At 42.3% G+C, this 19,094-nt stretch overlaps 1 protein-coding gene across 3 annotated transcripts in view; it reads left to right on the forward strand.

Annotated features, from left to right (window-relative positions):
- Positions 1 to 19,094, forward strand: part of GRM7 (glutamate metabotropic receptor 7) — a 206,532-nt gene that overhangs the window by 179,591 nt on the left and 7,847 nt on the right. Inside the window, exons 9-10 of one of the 3 annotated variants that reach the window (XM_026857424.1) lie at positions 429 to 521; positions 9,239 to 9,525. The exons of 1 other annotated variant lie outside the window; for it this stretch is intronic. In XM_026857424.1, the coding sequence (XP_026713225.1) occupies positions 429 to 499 (71 nt within the window). In that variant the 3' untranslated portion in view covers positions 500 to 521; positions 9,239 to 9,525. Of the gene's footprint in view, positions 1 to 428; positions 522 to 9,238; positions 9,526 to 19,094 lie in introns of those variants that run through there. One more of the 3 variants, XM_026857426.1, reaches the window with a different exon arrangement.

A 19,094-nucleotide genomic window follows, 5' to 3' on the forward strand; every position in this document is an offset into this window, starting at 1 on the left:
TATTCCATCTTTCCAAGGAAAAAAAAAAAAAAAAAAGGGTTGTTGATGATGCAAAGGAACCTGAGTGTGACGGCATGGGTGAGGAAGGACTGGGGAGTCTTTAACTGAAGCCAAAATATTCTGTAATTTGTTCAGGGGAGAGAAATAAAAAGAAAAATATATATATAAAAAAAAAAATCAACCAGGCCCGCTGTTTTCTGAGCAGCTGCTCCCATGTTCAGAGGTACCTGAACTTCTGTGAACTGGTTCATTTATTTCTAACCCAGAGTTAATTTTATATAGTGGCGCCTCTCAGCTTTCCACTGTTGCTGCTCTAATCTGAGCTCTTCAGTTGGATTAATGTCATGGCCTCCACGACAGGGCAAAATTTGAAGAGTTTCTTGTGAACAGACGTATTATACATACCAATGTATTTACTTTTCCTGTAGACTGCATACCACCAGTAAGAAAGAGTGTTCAAAAATCTGTTACTTGGTACACTCTTCCACCTACTGTATAGCTTTTGCCTGCTTTCCAAAAAGGTAAGGAAAAATCTAGCTTCTTATTACTTTATTCTCAAATTATTATTGTGATTATTATTATATACATAAATAAATGGAAAATGTGCATTAGTGCAGCTATGTTAAAGCAAGTATCTAACTTAAAAATTGTTCACGCATCCATCACCAAAAGCTCCCATGGGAAGGGCTTGCTTTGAAAAGGGGAGACCCAGTACTCGGGTGATTTTAATGACTGTGTGAAACAAGAGGCTGGTGGTCTTCTACTTCCCACCAGTGGAGGTGGATCCCAATAAAACCTTTGAAGATGTGGATATTTGATAACAATTTAAAGAGGGAACAAACAAATGAGGAAAAGTTAATTATGGCAATCAGATCTAACAACTAACAAAATGTTTTCTGAGTCATTTCTAGCAGCTTTACCAGCACGGTTGCCTGGCAGCATAAAAGTAACTTTTGCTAATGCATGAGCAATCTTCTTTACTCTAAAATTATAAATGGCTCCCAAAAAGTTGCAGAATACTTTTTCACCATGGGTCATACCAGCAACCACTCCTGTGTAACTACAAGTGAACAATTTTTGAGGGCTGGCTTTTTCTGAGTGTTGTGATTGCCTACGTGGTGATCTTGTGAGCTAATTTCGTATTTGTGACTTCACCATCCAGGAAATACTGATTTTCTAGCGAAATTAGAGGAACGAGAAAGTGTTTGATACTGGAAACAAATAGCTAACAACCACTAATAAGTATTTCCTGTATCTGCAGTTTTGTGTGTGAACTCAGACGGCTCTGCCAGCTCCTTTGGGGCATTGCCCAGGTACGAAAGGCGCTGGCTTGCTCACAGCGGTGCTGTGCAGTTGGTGCTAGAAGTAATTGTTGTATGCAGCCTTCCGAACATTTAGCTGATCCCTAATAGGTGAGAACTTCTATCAGCAAAGGTAGCAATGATGCTTGAATTGAGTGGCTGAGTCACAGGAAAAAAAAAAAAAAACAAACAAAAAACAACCCCAAAAAAAACCACCAACAACAAAAAACTAATATCTTTAGCTGGTGTAAATTGCCCCAGCTCCAGTTTCAATTCAACTTGAGTTCTTGTGAAGTGTTCAAATTGCTTTTTATTGTATTTGAATCCTGCCCATTATTCTAAGTTACACAGCTCAGGCAGAAAGCCTTGTTTAAGACTCTTTATGAACATCAGGATGCTCTGCCTTACCCAAGGGCCAGAGTCAGAAAGGGTGATGGTGGCTGGTGTCGAGGGAAATATAACACAGTAGTCAGAGAGAAGGGGCCACTCGAAGTATTATTGCAAATCAAATGTGAGAGAGTAAGGAGCAACTATGTGAAGATGAAATTGCTAAAGGAAGGAGATGAGGAGAATGGGAGTGAGATAGAAGGCACCCCAGATCTCAGGAGAAATCACTTTTTAAAATAAAATTTAAAACAAAAACATGTAAAATTAAAATAATTAGGAGCTCACACAGATTTCTAAAATTTCTTTTTCCATGTCACGTTATTGTGTAACATAAGGAATTGCTATCTACAGTGGCACACAAATAATTTTGTAATCCAAGACCTGTAAAAAGCAGTTGGCCATTCACATTCTTCGAGCAGATTTGAAAATTTAGGCCACACCAAGCTATTAAAAAAGCCACAGTGGAGGGTGGTTTGGGCTTGAGATGGTCTTGCCTACCCCAGCCAGTGCTCTTCTGCATCAGGTACTGATTTCCACTTCTCACCCGTGAGTGTTTCTACTGCAGCTGGGCTAGTTGCTGTAGCTCTGGTTGCTATGTTTGGATTTGTTCTTCCAGCAATACAAAACAAAACCCAGCAAGAAACAATACACTGTATTAAAAGCAAAGCAATGATATCAGGAAAACATCAACTTCATTGTAAATTGACACTTGTTTTGCTATCAACATGTTTGTATGTAGGTATGAGCACAGTGCTTAAGCCGTTACCTGACTATATCAGTTCCTGCTATGTGATGCACGGAGAGATGCATTTATAATGCTTTTAAATTGTTTCCTGTGAGTGACAAATAGGATTTCTTTACTGTTGAGACGGATGAAAATACAAGGCTTGAAAAACTCTATGCGGTATCCAGGTCAGGGAAAAAATTGGCCATCACCTGAACAAGGTGAAGAAACATCAAATGCTCTTGTAGAGTCACACTGGGTACTGTAGGAATATCTGCAGCCTTTTTCTCCTGACCCATCGCCAAGCAGTATGCTTACAGGTCAGAAGGAGAAGACAGTCCAGTGGCTTGTGGTATCTAAAAGACCTGGATCCGTCCCTTGGGCTTTCAGAGCCTCCCCGGGCAAGGCTAGCCTGCTCCCTCGCCCTTGTGCGCCCGTGGATGGTGATGGTAAGATGCTCACACACTGCAGATGGGGTCACACCAGTCCCAGAAAGACAGCTTCTCCCTTCTGCTGCCTTCTGGATGTTCTGAGCAAGGACCACAACGGTTTGAGGGTAGCAGCCTGACGCTTCGTGCCAAGGTCAGTGAATTCTTCTAAGCTGGTGCAGAGATGGTGGCTTTCCTTGCTGTGTCCCTTCAGCACATGGAAGTTGCTGAGCACTTTGCGATGTATATAATACACATTGTTTAACAGGGACTCACTTCAGTGTAAGAAGGACAAAGGAAACCATGGCACGGGTTACTTCCTTGCTCCAGCAAGGACCCCAGTGATGCCCATGAGTTTGCTACGCTCTGAAGTCTGCCATGACGTTTATAAAAGTAGTCAAGGAGAGACTAAACAAAGACTGTCCCCCTGCTCTTTTGGTTGGGTTATTATTACTGGACACTGTTATTTCGGTTGCTTTTTGCAATAGGATGGTACTGGTGATCATCCAGCACTTCAAGCTGTTTTTGCAGGAGTAATGGTGAAACACTGCAACTCATCAGCATCCTTTTATCACTTGTCTGTCTTTTCTGCTGAACTTTGACTTGATCTGGGCCGGGTGCTGAGCATTTCTAAACCACAGTGGTCCTATTGCTTTGAAGAAGAAATGTCAATTGATATTAGCTGAGGCTCTGGCCTCAGATTTTCAAACAGCAGCTCCCCTTTCCACCTTAGCTATGTGCTGCAGTGCTCGGCTGCAAGGGGTTAAGGACACAAAGAGGAGCAGCTGCCTGCGCAGCAGAAATGTTTTCTGAACTTTGTACTACAGCTGGCAGATCCTTGAACTCTGCACTCCTCTTGCATTCATCTTGGGTTTCCCAAAGCTGGTCCTGCGCACTGCTTTGGGCACTGGGTAGATCTCCAGCACTACCTGAATTAACTTGGAAATGCCGATCATGGAACCCCTCTGCAAGGGCAGAGCTGGGAGGGTTGGCTGTTATCCAGAGTGGGCCATGAACACCACTTAGGCTGCTAAACAATTGTAGTCGGATTAGGAGTGAGGGCACCTCAGCCACAGTCCAAGACAGGGACTCGGGCGGTGTGCTGCTTCCAAAAAGTTTTCAGTTGCTTTACAAGTCCTTTTTTGCTTGATCTGTATGCAGAGGAATTTCCGTGGTGATTGCAAAGTGTTCAGATCATTTGTAAGATGTGTGCAGCACCATGCTGTGTGAAATCATTACGTTTCTTGGTCATATCTCTCCTAGAATATATACACAATTACTTAGATCATGCTGTAACGAAGCTGTTGTGGTATGTCATGACATGATTTCAAACTGATCTTGGGTTTATGTTGAAGGAGGTAAATAGTTGAGTTACCCTCTAGCGCTGAGGACTTTCCGTGCCTGTTCTGCTCCTGCTCACAGTCCCAGGAAGCCCGGGGTACCCCCGGGGCCACCTGTGCCATCCAGCAGGAGCCTCTCTGGGGACGAGGCAACTCTTTGAAGGCCTTGGGTCCGAATTGTGTGATGTTCTGTAGCTCATCGTGCCTTGGAGCATGTGGTATAAATAATTGTTTTCTGAACTGAAGCATCATTTTCATTTTAAATCTGGCTAGTTTTAGTGCTCTGTGTTTAAGTTCACTCGAAGGATTTTCTGTTCAGTGGAGACTGCTAAGAAATGAGAATTTGCGATTGGTAAGCAAAAGACTGTGTCAGGTCTTCACTGCATCTATTTATTCTAGGATGGCTTACTGAAAAACTAAACATTTATCATAAATCTCTTCTAACAGTAATATGCTTATTTTAAAAGTCTTGCACAGAGGTACATTCAAATAAACCTATGCCACACCCCAGATTAGTCCCTAATATGTATTTTCCTGTTCCCGAGTTGTAAATAATTCTGTTGACAGGGTAAATCCCACTTTATTTGGTTGATCATGGGATGGATCACACTGGGGGTGCCCCTGCATGGCCTGAGCGCCGTAGGGGTGTGGAGCCCCACATCTCACCCTCCGTCTGTGCAAGAAGCATTGCAAGAGTGATGGAGCCACCACCCAGCATGGCATCGCCAGCCACGGAGCGCAGCCGCCTCAGTGGCACCTTTTGTGCAAAGGTCTGTAAAAGCTTCATCCGCAGAACAGATTTCAAGTGATAGTGAAGGCACTCAAGCATAAAATGGATGAACCAATTCACTTCCCTTTTTAGCAAGTTTTTCAGTTAAAACTGGCTGCGTCTCATCCTCCTGGAGGAAGGCTCAGTTCTTGAAGAGCACGAGCTTCCCCCAGTTTCCTCTAGGTTAGAAAACATGAGCGCTCTGAAGTACCCGAATGTGATTTGGGGTAAGGACTTGGCTGGTCCCGTCCCAGGGCAGGGGCTCAGCTTTGCGTTTTGTTTTCAGCTACTTTTTACCACAGAACCTGAGCATTTTCCCTGTTCGCAACTGACACTTAAACTGCTCTTCGCAGCTGTTTTGGCCATGGTACAAGTGACCATGCCCTGCCCATGGCAGAGGGTTGGACTAGGTCACCTTTAAAGGTCCCTTCCAACCCAAACTGCTCTATGCCCAGGCAATTAATGGGAAGTCGAGGGAACATGTTTTATTGCAGCAAGGCCACTACAGGATCGGGGCTGATGCCTTTCCCTGCGCCACGCAGCGTGTCCCATCTCCTGCCTGTGGTGCAGTCCTTGGCGCAGCAGGCTGGGAGCCTCTCACCCTGGCATCTGAGGGGCAGGACCAGGGCAAGGCTTGCTCTGCTTCTGTCAGGAGACCTGCAGAAATACTGCTCAACATTGATCGGGCAGCACTTACTAAAGCTTTAGCAAAAATGTCTTTGCAACAGACTGTATTGCACTTGCTCCCCCTCAGGAGCATTAACTCTTATTTTTATGTAACTTTGCATAGCATAGTTTGAGAAAGCAGATAAAACACAATTTGCTGTTATGCCACACTATGAGCCATAGGCGCATTTTTTATTTTCTATTTCCTACAGTTTGGAGGTGATATTTTTTCCTCCCTCTTCTTGTAATTACCATGAACTTTTTCTCCTGAGTTGCGTTCCCCGTGGTGACTCCCTGGTAGGGACACGTCTCTAATGCACATGTGCTGAGAGATGTGCACAAGTCCTTTCCACACACCGTAAGGCTCCTTGCACTCCAGTACTTTTGCCAATTTAAGCTGGAAACTGGCACCTAAGTATTTATTCCAGAAATTACTTATTCATTAGCACATATTTTCCAAGCCGTAGCCCAGCCGCATTTGATGAGGTTGAACACCTGAACAACCTTTAATTTTGTACGCACCAAGGGGTAACCGTAATGAGACCTGTTTTCCACAGGTACAATTTTACTGGTTTGATATTGTCTTATTTACTTTTTAAACTAAAAGATTTATACAGATACAACCTCTAAAGAGATAAAGACATGCAGGACTGAAGTGCCTTAAGACCAGTATGCTGGAAGGAAAATATGATTTGGTGTGCTCTGAAGAGTGACGAGTGAAACTTAAATGTGCTCTTTGATGGTTTTGACACATTCATTGGGTTTGGTGAGTTCCCTTTCCTGTGCTGTCCTTGGAGCCCTTTGCCACCAGCATGGCTGGGGGCTCTGGGGTAGATGGAGCCCTCCCTGCTCCCCGTGAGGCAGTGGAGCAGCACCCTGTCCCTGCAGCCACCAGCATGGGGCCATGGCAGCTGCTTTCTCCAGGTTTCTCCTTTTAAAAAAGGAAAAAAACAGGACTCCTGTTCCAAGAATGTAATTCCTCCTCCTCCCTCCATTTGCATTTGCACATTCAATTTGCATTTTAATTTTTACCAGTTTCTTAAGGTCTCACTATCCATTTGAATCATCCTTTTCCTTCAGGTTTTTTAGATCCGTGACATCATCCTGTTGCCCAGCAGCCAAACTAGTGCCAGAAATTTTTCTCTCCCTAACCATCTTGTGAGTGATACAAGGGGGTTTACAGTTATCCTTCTTGGCAACGCAAGGTTAGACTCCTCTCGTGATGTTTCAAACTGCGAATGCTCTCCCTCGCAATGGGTATATATTTTTTAAGCCGTGACAGGACTTTGTATCGCTGAGGGCGATATGTGTTATTTAAAGGTTTCATTTAAAACCGCTCACAAATAAGTCTTTTGCAGCTGTTGCTTGAATGAGACCTAAAGGTAGGAAGCCAAGTCTTCATCTTTTTAGCTTTGTTAAGTGTAGCTGGACTCCAGCTACTTATGTTTTTTTTTTTTTTTCCTTTCCCCAGGAAATTTTGCTGGAAGTACTCTAACTGTGCCAGTTACAAGCAAGTAGATGCCATGAGGCTCTGGGGAGTTTGCAGCCTCAGGGTGAGGCATGGTCCCTCCTGGAGCCTGTCTGAACGTTCGCGGATTTGGTTGCTTTGTTACTTTTTTGGTTACTTTTGGTGATGCACTTTAATAGATCCACATAATTGCATGCTCCCATAGTCATTATTTTGCAGACTGTCTCACACCTTTCATGACTTACATGATACAAGACTTGTAAATGTGCAGGAAAGTGTCAGACTGTTTCCTTTTTTAAAAGCTGAAATTCTTTATGCACTTAAACGATCACCTTATAGTTTGATGTTTGAACAATGCTAGTTAAAACACATTATTCATGGCTATAAGTGCTTTCTATATTAAAAGCTAGGTAGCTAGATGTATGACTTTGAGATACAAATGAGTATTAATTAGTGTATCAGTATTAGTATTCCTTGTTTGTGCCATTGTTTCTCTTTGTCTTTTTATGTGATCTTTTTTCTTAGGAAATTTGGAAGAGGAGTGGGCATATATTGTTATACCTCATGGACCAGTCCCTGACGCTTTTTTGCTTAATAAACTCTTAGTGCTGAGTTCTCACTTTGACTAATTTATCAGTCCTTACATCCTCTGAGGGAGAATTTATCAAATTCATAAACTGTAATATTGGGGAAAAGAAAGACTTTTGGCTCTTTTGTCTCCCATATATTTATAATGACTCCCTTTCTCCCGAGCAGGGTAAATGTCACCTTGACAGAACTCACTTGATGCCGTTCTTGCGTGGTAGCTTGCTGTAGTCTCTTACGTGCACTCACATCCTCGTCTGTGTTAATGAGGTGACTCAGATAAGAGTTGCAGGATTGTGAAATCAGAGTTGACATTCTCAGCTTAATTTCACTGAAATCACCAGAATCATCCCAGCCTAGGACACTGCAATATTTGGAGTATTCTTTCTTTTCTCCCTTACCCAAGCAATAGTCTTCTTCTAATTGTTACTGTTACTATAATTATAACAGAAGTGTCCCCAGGAGCAGCCATGATCCATAACCTGAAGTGCAAAACCTGGCTGGATATAATCAGGAATCTTCCCAGACCAAGAAAGATTTACGAACTCAGACACATGATGTTGTCTGGCCACTGAGGATAAAAGTGTGGATAGTTTGACTGGAAGTAGCTAGAAAAGAGATTTCAGGAGAGAATGTTTAACAGCCTTTAAGTCAGAGACTGAAGGAATCATATGCTAAACTTTGTGTTTTGGCCTCTGAGGTAGTAGGGAAGCTTGAACATGAGGTTTTACGATTTAGTCTTTGCAGATTTTCTTGATCTTGTTTGCAGCCGGTGATTTTTGACTGCTAGAAAATAGTTTTGCAGCCATTTTTGTTTGCCTGTGGTTATTATGATCAGTTAATTGAATCTATTAAATTATTATTAACAGTTAGCCTCACAGCTGTCACCAGCTGACACTGCAGCTCTCTTTCCCAGGCAGTGCACGCGGTCTAAGCCCACGTACGCCCTGTGGCGTTGCACTGCCTCTGTGGAAATGCCCCTGTGCAGTTAAACGTTGAGGCTTGGCGTGCAGACAGGACAGAAGGGAAAGGCCTTCGGTGCACGCTTGGGAGGCAATATTCTGGGAGATAAAATATTTCTGATGGACTGTGAAGTGCAACATTCGTGCTCAGATATGGCGCTCGGTCCCTATTCCCTGGTGTCTGCCAGTTCCCTTCAGCTCGGTGGTCACGGTGAGGGATTTCTGCCCTTACACACATTGGCCTGCCCAGCAGCAGCCACTAACACATGCCTTGAGATACACATTTTATTTTCCTGTTCCTCAAAGCAAGGTATAATTTTTCCATTTTTTCACTGAAGAAAAAAATCTCCTTTAAAAATTCTGTGCTGAATTAAAACATATGTGAAGAAGCTCTGCTTCAGTTCCCGTACAACGGTTTTACAGCCATCAGCACCATACCAGCTATCACATACTGCAGGGAGTGAAGGACAGCCAAATTAATTATTTTAAGGACATCTTACATCTGGTTTAGAAGTGAATAGCTTACATTTGTGATGAAATCTATCTAGATTATAAGGTTAGGTGCAAAATCTGTATCAAATGAGTGACTTAAATTTTTTTCCCCTCAGGTATAAATGTCTATTCATAGCTGCCACTGAAGTAACAGGATTGAACACACGTGGCTGTGAAGCTCAGTCAACAAAAAACCCCACCAGCAGATCTGATGGGGGAACACTCCCTTTCTATGTTTTCTCTGCAGGAAAAGGGTCTGTGGCTTGCTGGGAACAAGTGGAGCCTGTTCCTCTTGGATTTGGCTGTTGGGATTTCAGTTCTGTGTTAGACCTGGTGATTTTGCTGCTGCATTTTTACTCAGAACAAAAGATTATTTTTTTTTTTCTTTGTGTATTTTTTTGAGATTAATGGTATTTGAAATCACTGGAGTACAGTCTTTAGTGGAACAGGTCACAGGCGAGGAGGTACAAAGCATTTCCACCAGTACACAGAACCAGTGGCAATGGGTTGGCTGAAAGAGTATTTGTTCACAAACCCATTGAAAATTTGGTGAGTTCAGAAAGCTAATTATAGTAATAATAGAGTAAAAAAGCCAGGAAAACTGAAAATAAGCAATATTATAGGGTAGTTAAGTTCTCAAAGACATGAATCCGTGTGCTTTTCTGTGTGCATGATTACAAGCCTGAAGAAAATGGTTCAAAGTTTGTATAGATAAGAATAGGAAAAAAACCTCGATGGTAGAAAATCACTGTGTGCTGAAGTGTGTTACAGTCATCAGGATTAGAAAATAAATGATGGCTGTCACAAAATCAAACATAGCCCAGTGACTGCCTGTTGGCTGTAGCCACATTCACCTGATTGCCATCATGTTTCTGGTCAAGATGTTTTGTCTGCATCTGCAGCACACAGGCGCAGGTGTCATAACGTCGTACAAGCCTGTTCCCGCGTGCAGTTGTGTATCTTTGGTGATTTTACCCAAGCCTTGATATATTTTGTCACCTTGTGGAAAACAAACCTGGAGAAAATTTCAGTGCAGCGCTTGGAAATGACAGTGCTGATGAACTGGAGGAGCATGTGAGTAAAATGAGCATGAGGCACAGCTGAGCATTCATTTGTCACTGACATAAAATAATACTGTAAAACGGGATAGATATTATTTGATGTTGACACAGATAGCAAGCAGAGGATATATTCGCACAGCAGGGGCCTGAGTTTGTTAGGTTTTTTGGGGGGCCAGTAAGCAGCAGCAAATCAAAACGGCACGTAAGAAATTGGTCTTTCTCAGTGTTTCTCTCTTACTGCAAATAGGCACTGCTTTCACATCCAACATCTCTGGAAAATATCACAGGGGTTTTTTCTCTTTATTGGCTTCAGGAAAGGAAATGTAAGCACCTCTTTCAGTGACGTATGGTGATACCTTGCAGAGGAGAGCATCCTTTTGTTCATGAAAATAGGTATTTGATTTGGGCGTGAGTTTGCTTGTTATGAACCCTGTCTGACAGAAGGGAACAAAGGCATGTTTTTATTTTCTAGCCATAGTGCAAAAAAAAAAAAAAAAAAAAAAAAAAAAAAAAGAAGGGAATTAGGTTAATGGCTAAATACATGTAAATGCTTGTGAAACACAACAGAAACACGTAATAGGAAAGAAAAGCATTCCAGTCCTGGGATCTGATGTTTGGCCTAGTTACTCTGCAACTCAGAGCACTGAGTCTTACCTGGGAGAAGAGTCTGACACTGCATCTGAAGGTGTCTCACTGTTCAGTGGAAAAAGGAAGAAAAAAAAAAGATATAGTTGCCATAGTTACACCAGTTGTCATAATGCTTATCATGTTGATGGAATAGAGAATCTTATATTAAATCTGTACTCTTATTAATATCAGCTGTTAAACATTTCCAGGATATTTGAAATCGAGACTTTCTGAAAAAAAATTAGATGTTGATTCCAGCAAAATTGTACTGTTTAACCATGCAGCTCGGAGTGTAATTTTGTTAGACACTTTATTACAAAATTACATGCCATGAATAAATTTTCCAGTGAATTTAGCCTCTTTGCACTTCATGAACATTCTTGATTTTTCTGTTACTTGCAACTCTTTGCCAACTAGTTCAAGCAGGCCAACTTGAAGCAAAGGAGAGGAGTTCCTTTCAGGCGAGGAGTGGCCCTGTCAGTGGTGTCATGTTGTGTTTGGTCTGCACCGCAGTAATTCAGGTTTCCCACGCGAGAGGGATGAAGATTGTGATTACTCTGCACGTGCATGTGTCCTCTTTCACTTGCCCGCACAAACACACTTATTATTATTGTTATTCTTCTGTTTTAAGCTGGTGTGCCAAATTGTAAAGCATTAGGGGAATGCTGTTTAAAATGGTTTTATACAAGTGTATCAGAGTCCAGTGTTGAAAGAGTGTCTTTACTGCTCTCTGACAACCCTTGGGCAGTCACCCCTGCCTTTTGGACTTTCTCATACAAGCTTCATCTCTGCTGGGGCAGTAAGACATTGTCATCGTCCCCGTGGTGGATCACCCATAGCCAAATGTCCCTGTACTGCGCACAGGTCCGTTTATATGGTGTTAATCTTGCCAGTCGTATCACAGGGCTGGAACTCTACAGACACCCTCTCTGGAGGCATTGGTAGCAGAGGCCAGGTCTTGCAATGAAAGCCGACTCCTGGGGATGCCAGGACACCTGAAGAGCAGAGGAGCCAACCAGAGTCCCCACCAGGCTCTTGTTTGTGTCACATCGGGATCAAATAAGATTTCCTAAGAAAATGACCTGACAAAAGATTTGGCACCAGTTTCTTCTGGGATTACACTGACTCAGAGACACAGAGACAAACCCAGGAAGGAGGTTTTGGTGCAGTCTAAGTACAAGCAGAATGAGTCCTGTTGTGGGTTGGGCCCCAGCATACAACATGCTTCACCGAGGACGTAGTCACTGCCCTGACCAGTCAGGATGTGCTCGGGTATGTGAAAAGTCTCCTAAAAATACGTACAAAATACAGCTTTGTATCCAGTGTTTATCAAGGGAAATTCATCTCTTCAGAGTATCGAGTAAGAACTGGATACTCATGGGATGTTGAAGTGTTTGATCAGTATTTTCCATCATTATGTTTTCCTGGAAAGAACAAATGGAGCAATAAATATGACACTGTTATTTAAAAAAAAAAAAAAACCTATGACCTGTTTCTCTCACACAGGGAGGTTGTGTTTGGTGGAAGCTTGTCATTCATATCCGATGATAGCTTCAGATTAACAGTCCTTTGGCGAGATGTTATTTTTCTCCTCGTTGCCTGGTTCCCTTGTCATGCACGTCAGAAGCTGAGCTGTGGTTTGCCCAGAAATGTGACTGATGGCGTGAATGGGCAGATTATTGACTGGGAGATTGACTTAGACACAATCCAAATTCTGCAAAAGTTTTCTCTCCAGGTGTCATCTTAGTTTCAGTTTTCTATTGAAAAACAGTACGTGTTTCCAAATTGTGAGAAATATAAATCTAGTTCTGAGTCTGTGAGTGCCCAAGTTGTTTGGTTGAAACGGGCTGATTTGTCTGAGCCCAGGTCCTTGCAAGACTTCTGGTTTGGCGCTGCACAGAGATCCGGCTACTGCATTCAGGGGGCTGTTTGGAACATAATGCACTAGCATGTAGGAAAACAAATGGAAATAAACAGAGTAAATAATGAAACTGCTGGTAATTCATTAAATGAGTACACAGAAATTACCTTGGTAATCTAACTCTATATGAAACCCATAACTGAAGGGGGGTGGGTGGGGTGGGGGTGCGAGCTGTTATTCAATCTACATTCCTGTTGTTTGGCAACTACACAGAATTTTATTTTTCTTGATTTTTTGATTAAGTACAATGATTAATTAGAAAAACATTTTCAATTCTTTGATCACTGGATGGATAAACTAGCTACACATGTAGAGCAGTATTTACCAAACGTGGGTGTAAGTACATGATTACTTATGTGATTACTTTATAACCATGTATTTACTTGTATATCTGCTTGGGCCAAAACCGGGGAGTTCACACGGAGAAGTGCTGGGGTTTGCTAGGACAGGGAGTGGCTGAAGAAGAGTGTGATTTAGGCAGAGTGACACAAACAGGTTTGAGTGGGGGGTTGTTGTATTGGTCCTCAGTAGCTGGAGAGAAGGCAATAAAACATTGCAGGATGCCAGGTCAAATGATGGAGAGCTGGAAAATGCTGTGCTGAGTGGAGGGGGTCAGTTCCAGAGACCCCAGCTGTGGGGGAAGCGGCTGCAGCACGAGGTGGGGGAGGACATTCAGGAGCTGGTTCAGGAACAAAGTCAAGAGGTAGAGAGGAATCATTTCCTTATAGCTCTGACTTCAGGACTCCTTTGGGATGTTTTAGAAGATCACTCAGGTCATAATTTTAATTATGTTTCATGCAAACTGTTTTCACACTTGGCTTTAACAGCTCTCAACAGAGCCTGTCTTTCCAGGTAAGATAACCAAAGTACTATTAATTACTTTGTTTTAAGCAGATGAAAATAATTTGCCACTATTTGTTATCTTTCCAGTCCATGGCGTTCAAATGGAAGCATTTTAAATGTCGTTTAAATTAGTATGTTTTCTGTACTGTCGGCTCCAATTAAGGAGTAATATGAATTGGGTTTGTTTCTTCTTTGCCATAATCTCATAAAGATTTAGAAACACATTTCCTAAGATCCTGTAGGCTTTTCTAGTTGTTTTTTCTAGCTGTTGATGTGAAGGTCCATACAGTGACTCTGCTGGCACTCGGCTCCCTCTTTCCTCTTTCTGTTGCCTTGTTCTGGGCTCCCCATTGCCTCTGCTGCCCAGGTAGGGATTTCTGCTCCCCAGCCCGAGCCCCAGATGACATCTCACCCCGAAGTGCACAAATGCATCAGCCAGGTCCATGACTGTTCCCTGTGCCAGGTCTTCTTTAAGCCTCTCTGCAATCTTTCATTTGCTGGAAGTGTTGATAAGACTTTCTGCTGTTTATTCTTTGATCCCAGCATTGCAGATACTTTCAAACTTCACCTGACCCAGAAGTTTTTATCTGCAAAGCAGACAAGTAGATAGGAGAAAGATGCAGCCAAACAAGCTCAAGATTGATGTTCTTCAGTGGTACAATACTTTGTTGGGTTTAGCTTTTATTTAGAAGGGTAAAATTAATCCTTTGCTATTGCAGTCTTACTACCCGACTCAAAATCTCAATCTTACAGTTATCTTTCTGGCAAAAACATGATGATTTTTCAGGCCATAAACAGTATGGGTCTGGCTCTGTTCTTTGACTCAAAGTCACATTTTCTTTTAATGGCTCAGATGAGAAAATTAATATTAACAACAACCTCTGAATATATCTCTGAAGGCACCTACCTTAATAATACTTGCAAAGCAGTCAAAGGTGTGGCTGATAAAAATTATCTTTTAGCCCAGCCCTGAGGAGGCTGAAAGCAGTGTCTATCACCACAGGTAGTTTAGATCATCTTTCCAGCTTAACAAAAGGAGTTTGTTGACACTGACAGAGTTATCAGCATAAGCAGTTCAGAGGCAGAGAAATAAATGACATGTTTTTTGTTTGTTTACAGAGAACTATCACTTCCATTGGTAAATATTCAGAAACTATGAATGCCGTATCTCGCCATGGCAAGGGGGGAGCATGTATCACATATCCCATTTGTGGCCTATTTTTAGAGCTTGTAAGGATGAATACAGGTACATAGCTTTATAATATTTTTCAGAGGAGCGAATTTCCTCTGACACTCAGTTTCGCCCTTACCATAGGTGTGTCTCCCACCAGAGGCCATTTTATTTTGCTCATGTTCCCCAGTGGCATGTTTTGCCCCAAGATCCCAGTGCCAGTGGGCTGTTGGCATGTGGTTGCTTGCAGCAGAGTGCTTGAAAACCACAAGAAACACAAAAGTGCTCAGTGTCCAAGTGGAAAAGTGCAATAGAAGCGTCATAAGAAAACAGTGACTGTCCACAGTATTTTATACTATACTGTAAATTGTTATGGCCAGCGATACTGGCTCTGCTGAAATGAGAAGGTGCTTTGCCCTCAAGTCGAGCAGGCATGCGATTTTGGCTGCCGCGTGCAATGCCGCTCCTGTCTGAAGAGCTGGAGCGTAACTGAGGAGTTCACTATTACACTGACTCAAAAATGGAAAGTGAATGTTTTGTGCTACATTCTATAGGATTTTTCTTTACTCATCTTTACAAAGACAGCTTAAATTTGCTGTCTACAGAGCAATGTTAGAGAAGCCTAACGATTACTCCAGACCATTAGGCAAAACTTCCAACCACATACAGCTGTATTTCCTTCCTCTTGTGCTAGAGAAGTGGGGTTTGAAGCCAGTGCATGAGCTAGAGTTCATTATTTATCTAGTACACTAAAGGAAAGTGTGCCCAAATAAGCAATTCAGTCTTCTTTTCTAAAGAGGTAAGTGCCATGTGCAATGGTGCATACTGCCTTTGAGAATAATGTTTCCATTATTTTGTGGGTTTTAGGGTGATTGGTATGATAAGCTTGCCACCCTTTCTGGGATTCATTGTAGGAAAGCCTGCTTCACTGAAATTAATGGGTATTATTCTACTCAAAATGAAGTCAGAATTTTCTATTTTTCTACTGTAGTGCAAGCATCTAATACAATCGCTTTCCCCATGTTTTCTGAGCTTAGAGTTTCTTCATCCCTATTGAGATAAAAGTTCAACACCAGATTGGTCTCAATCTAATATGTTCTCAGAATGACAAAGAAAATGCATACTTAATGTATGCAAACCCTAACAAGCTGTCTTAGGCTATAAGCATGTAATGTCATTGCCACTTTGACCTGAACTGATCTCTATCATTATGCCATTATCTCACCCAAGAGCTGCTTTTATAATTCTTCCTAGCGAATACATTCTCTGTTCTCACAAAAGGTGCATCATAAAAAAACCTGATGAATTAAAACCATATGCCTCTGATAGCAGCTACTACTTGAAAGCCTTATAAGCTAAAATGGACTTTTGTTTAAAGAAAAACCTACTTCAAATCTCAGTATGCCCTGGGGAACTGGCAAGGTCATACTCTTGCTTCCTATTAAATCCTTCTGGGAGGTTCAAAGCAGTCCTCGTTAAAAGAACCTGTTATATTGGATATTTGTAATTGATACTTATGGCCCTGGCACTATTCTGTACAATATTTTGCCAGTCCCCTGGGTTCAAGGCTCACATGAAGTGTAGTTATATCATTCACTTGACTAGCTCTGCGGTCTGAGTTTGCTTAGGGGTTGCATGATAGACAGGGTAAATATCCATTTCTAAAAGGGATAATAATAAGAAAGCCCTAAAGGTAGAATGTAGCGCTGGTTAGAATATGAGGAATTTAGAAGCCGAAGCTGTGTAAAGTGACAGATGCGTGAACTCTCTTTAGGGAGAAATAAACCTGCAGCATGTGTCCAGCCCTGCTCTGAACAATACATTTGCATGCATTTGCATAAACATAATTATTCTAATAACTTGAAGTAATCATTTAATTTTTAGGTGCATTCTGAAAGCAGCAGAGGTGAACCAGGTGAATCTAGGTTAACAAGTGTATATAAAGCAGCACTGACGTGCAAGATGGCTTAGTCCATTTTTCTGGTGGTGCTCTCTTGGCATTAATCACATATTCAAGATTTCTGGTGTTCACCTTATGATCTTCCTCTGAGGCAGGAGATTATAAACATTATCAGCCTTTTGCAGATTGGAAGCAAAGACATCTGAGTGGCATTTGGTGATGTAACGAGATAGATTGGTTGGACACCTGGCTTCCAGCCACCTTGTTCACGTTAGTAGAGTTGAGCCAAAAGAGGATCTGGCCTTGCCTTCCTCAAGTAGTGTGTGTGCACATGTCAGAGAGGCTGATTTGTTTTTTACCTTTGCAGCGTTTGACATTTTTGCAACAGCTCATTAGACTTCTAACCTTAAGCACTATTATTATGTGTCTACGCTAGGTAAAAATTTATCCATGTGGCCCAATCTGACTTGTGATGATTTCAGCCAGCTTTGGGATTTTCTTCACTGCTTCTCATTCCCTCAGATGAACCTGGTAGTATTAGATCCCACGCATCTGGGTCTTCCTAGCAGCAACGGGTGAATGACACCGGTGGGAGACTTTAAAAAGCTGCAGCCACGAAATTGCTTTTGCTTTCCAAGTAAAGGTGGGCTCATTCTGCATGTTCTTCATCCATCTTGGCACGCGGAGAAACGCAGACAGACCAGATCCCCGGGGCTTGCGGTGGGAGCAGGGCTCGGCGTGTACTTGCCAGCAGGGTCTGGGGTGTTTCTGTGGACTCAGCGTAGCCCATGGGTAGGCACAGCCCAGGGCTTGGCAGTGGCCTACAGAAACAAGCCCCTTAAAGGATATACAGCACAACAGAAGAATGTCTCTCTGGCAAAGAGCTGGAGTGCTTTCAGGTACAGCAGTTTCTCTAGATCAAGGTGTGACCAGAATGTCATGTTACTGACCCAGTCTGAGCCCAAGAGAGTCAGCACAACAGTTGTCCTCCCAGCTGTTAGGCTGGAACAGCACTGCCAAAGCCAGTGCTGGCACTGTGGTTCCTGCCTGGTTACATGGTGACAACAGGTCACAGGGGGACCATAAGCTTGTTTTCCTCTCTCTTTGCATTGCAGAGATCAGTCGTGGTCTCCACAGCGAATCAGCTTCTGCAAATATAATTGCATCTTGTTGCAAAATTTCTCAATGCATAGAAGCAGAAAATGAGACAGTCGTATCGCGAAAATTGTGAAGAAAATATCTGAATATATGAATACCTGAATATATATTTCTTCTTTTTAAAGCCAGGCAAATTATTTGTTCTACATTTATCCAATGAACCTAGTTGTTTGGGGTTTTTTTCCAGTTAAAATCTGCAGGGCTTTTTTATTATTCATATTCACCTACCAGCTGTCCTTAATTAATTTGAAGAGTTTGTCTTCAGAAACGTTACTCAATAACTTTTTTGTGAGAGATATATATCTATATATCTATATATAGATCTAGATATAGATCTAGATATATATTTGCAAGACTTTCATCTTCCTGACTGCAAAGATGTTTTTTCTTCCTCCCTGCTAGCAGGAATCTCCCCGATAACCCATTCTGTATGAAAGAGCAGGAACACCTCATCTGCACGCGCTGCCTCCTGCAGACAGGCCCGACTCCTCTGTGGAGGGGTGCACAGATGCAGCTGAGCGGTGACAATTTTTCAGGTTGAGGTTTGCAAGCATCTTTTGGTTCTATCCTTTGAATACTTCAGCCAATCTAATGAATCTCAGCAAAGCCAGAACAAATATCATAATGGCACTGGAAATTCTTTGACAGCAAATTCATCTTTCAAGGAACATCTGGAGGAAACATTCAAATTACCTTTGGGAGATTTTTACAGCTATTCCTAATACCTGGCGAATTTTATTATTTTGGTGGTAATCATCTGGCAACCTACAGGACTTAAGTTTAAATGACTAAAACTCAAGAAGAGATTAGCACTAAAATAATCTCTTATATTCTTAAAAAAGGTGAAACACCAACCAGCAGAGGCTCCTCCAGGGACTGCCCGGCAGAGCTGAGCAAGAGGAGAGCATTGTCCTCTCCCTAGGGCTGGAGTCCATTGCTGTCCACTGGAGCTGCAAAGGCAAACACCACTGCAGCATGTAATGTAGATTTTAAAGTTACCTCTGCAGAAGGATCATAGATGGCCATAAGGAAGCGAGCCATCAGCAGCGGGAAAAGAGAGGCTGAGGTGGGGGAGTGCTGCTGGAACTGAGGTCTGGTTTAGCTGTACTCCAGGCAAGCTGCGGCTTTTAAAACTATTTTTTCTTCTTGCAACAGATCCTTTTTTTACTTCTTTTGCATGAAGCACCACAGTTGTGAGTGCCTCCCTCCCCCCATGAGAAGGTTTTTGCTCTAAGAGCTCCAACATGCATAGTGATATGTGCCATCTCTGTGCCATTGTGTGCACAGGGAC

Source organism: Athene cunicularia, assembly GCF_003259725.1.
Source record: "Athene cunicularia isolate RWA chromosome 12 unlocalized genomic scaffold, athCun1 chr12_part1, whole genome shotgun sequence".
In the NCBI taxonomy this organism is placed as follows: Eukaryota; Metazoa; Chordata; class Aves; order Strigiformes; family Strigidae; genus Athene; species Athene cunicularia.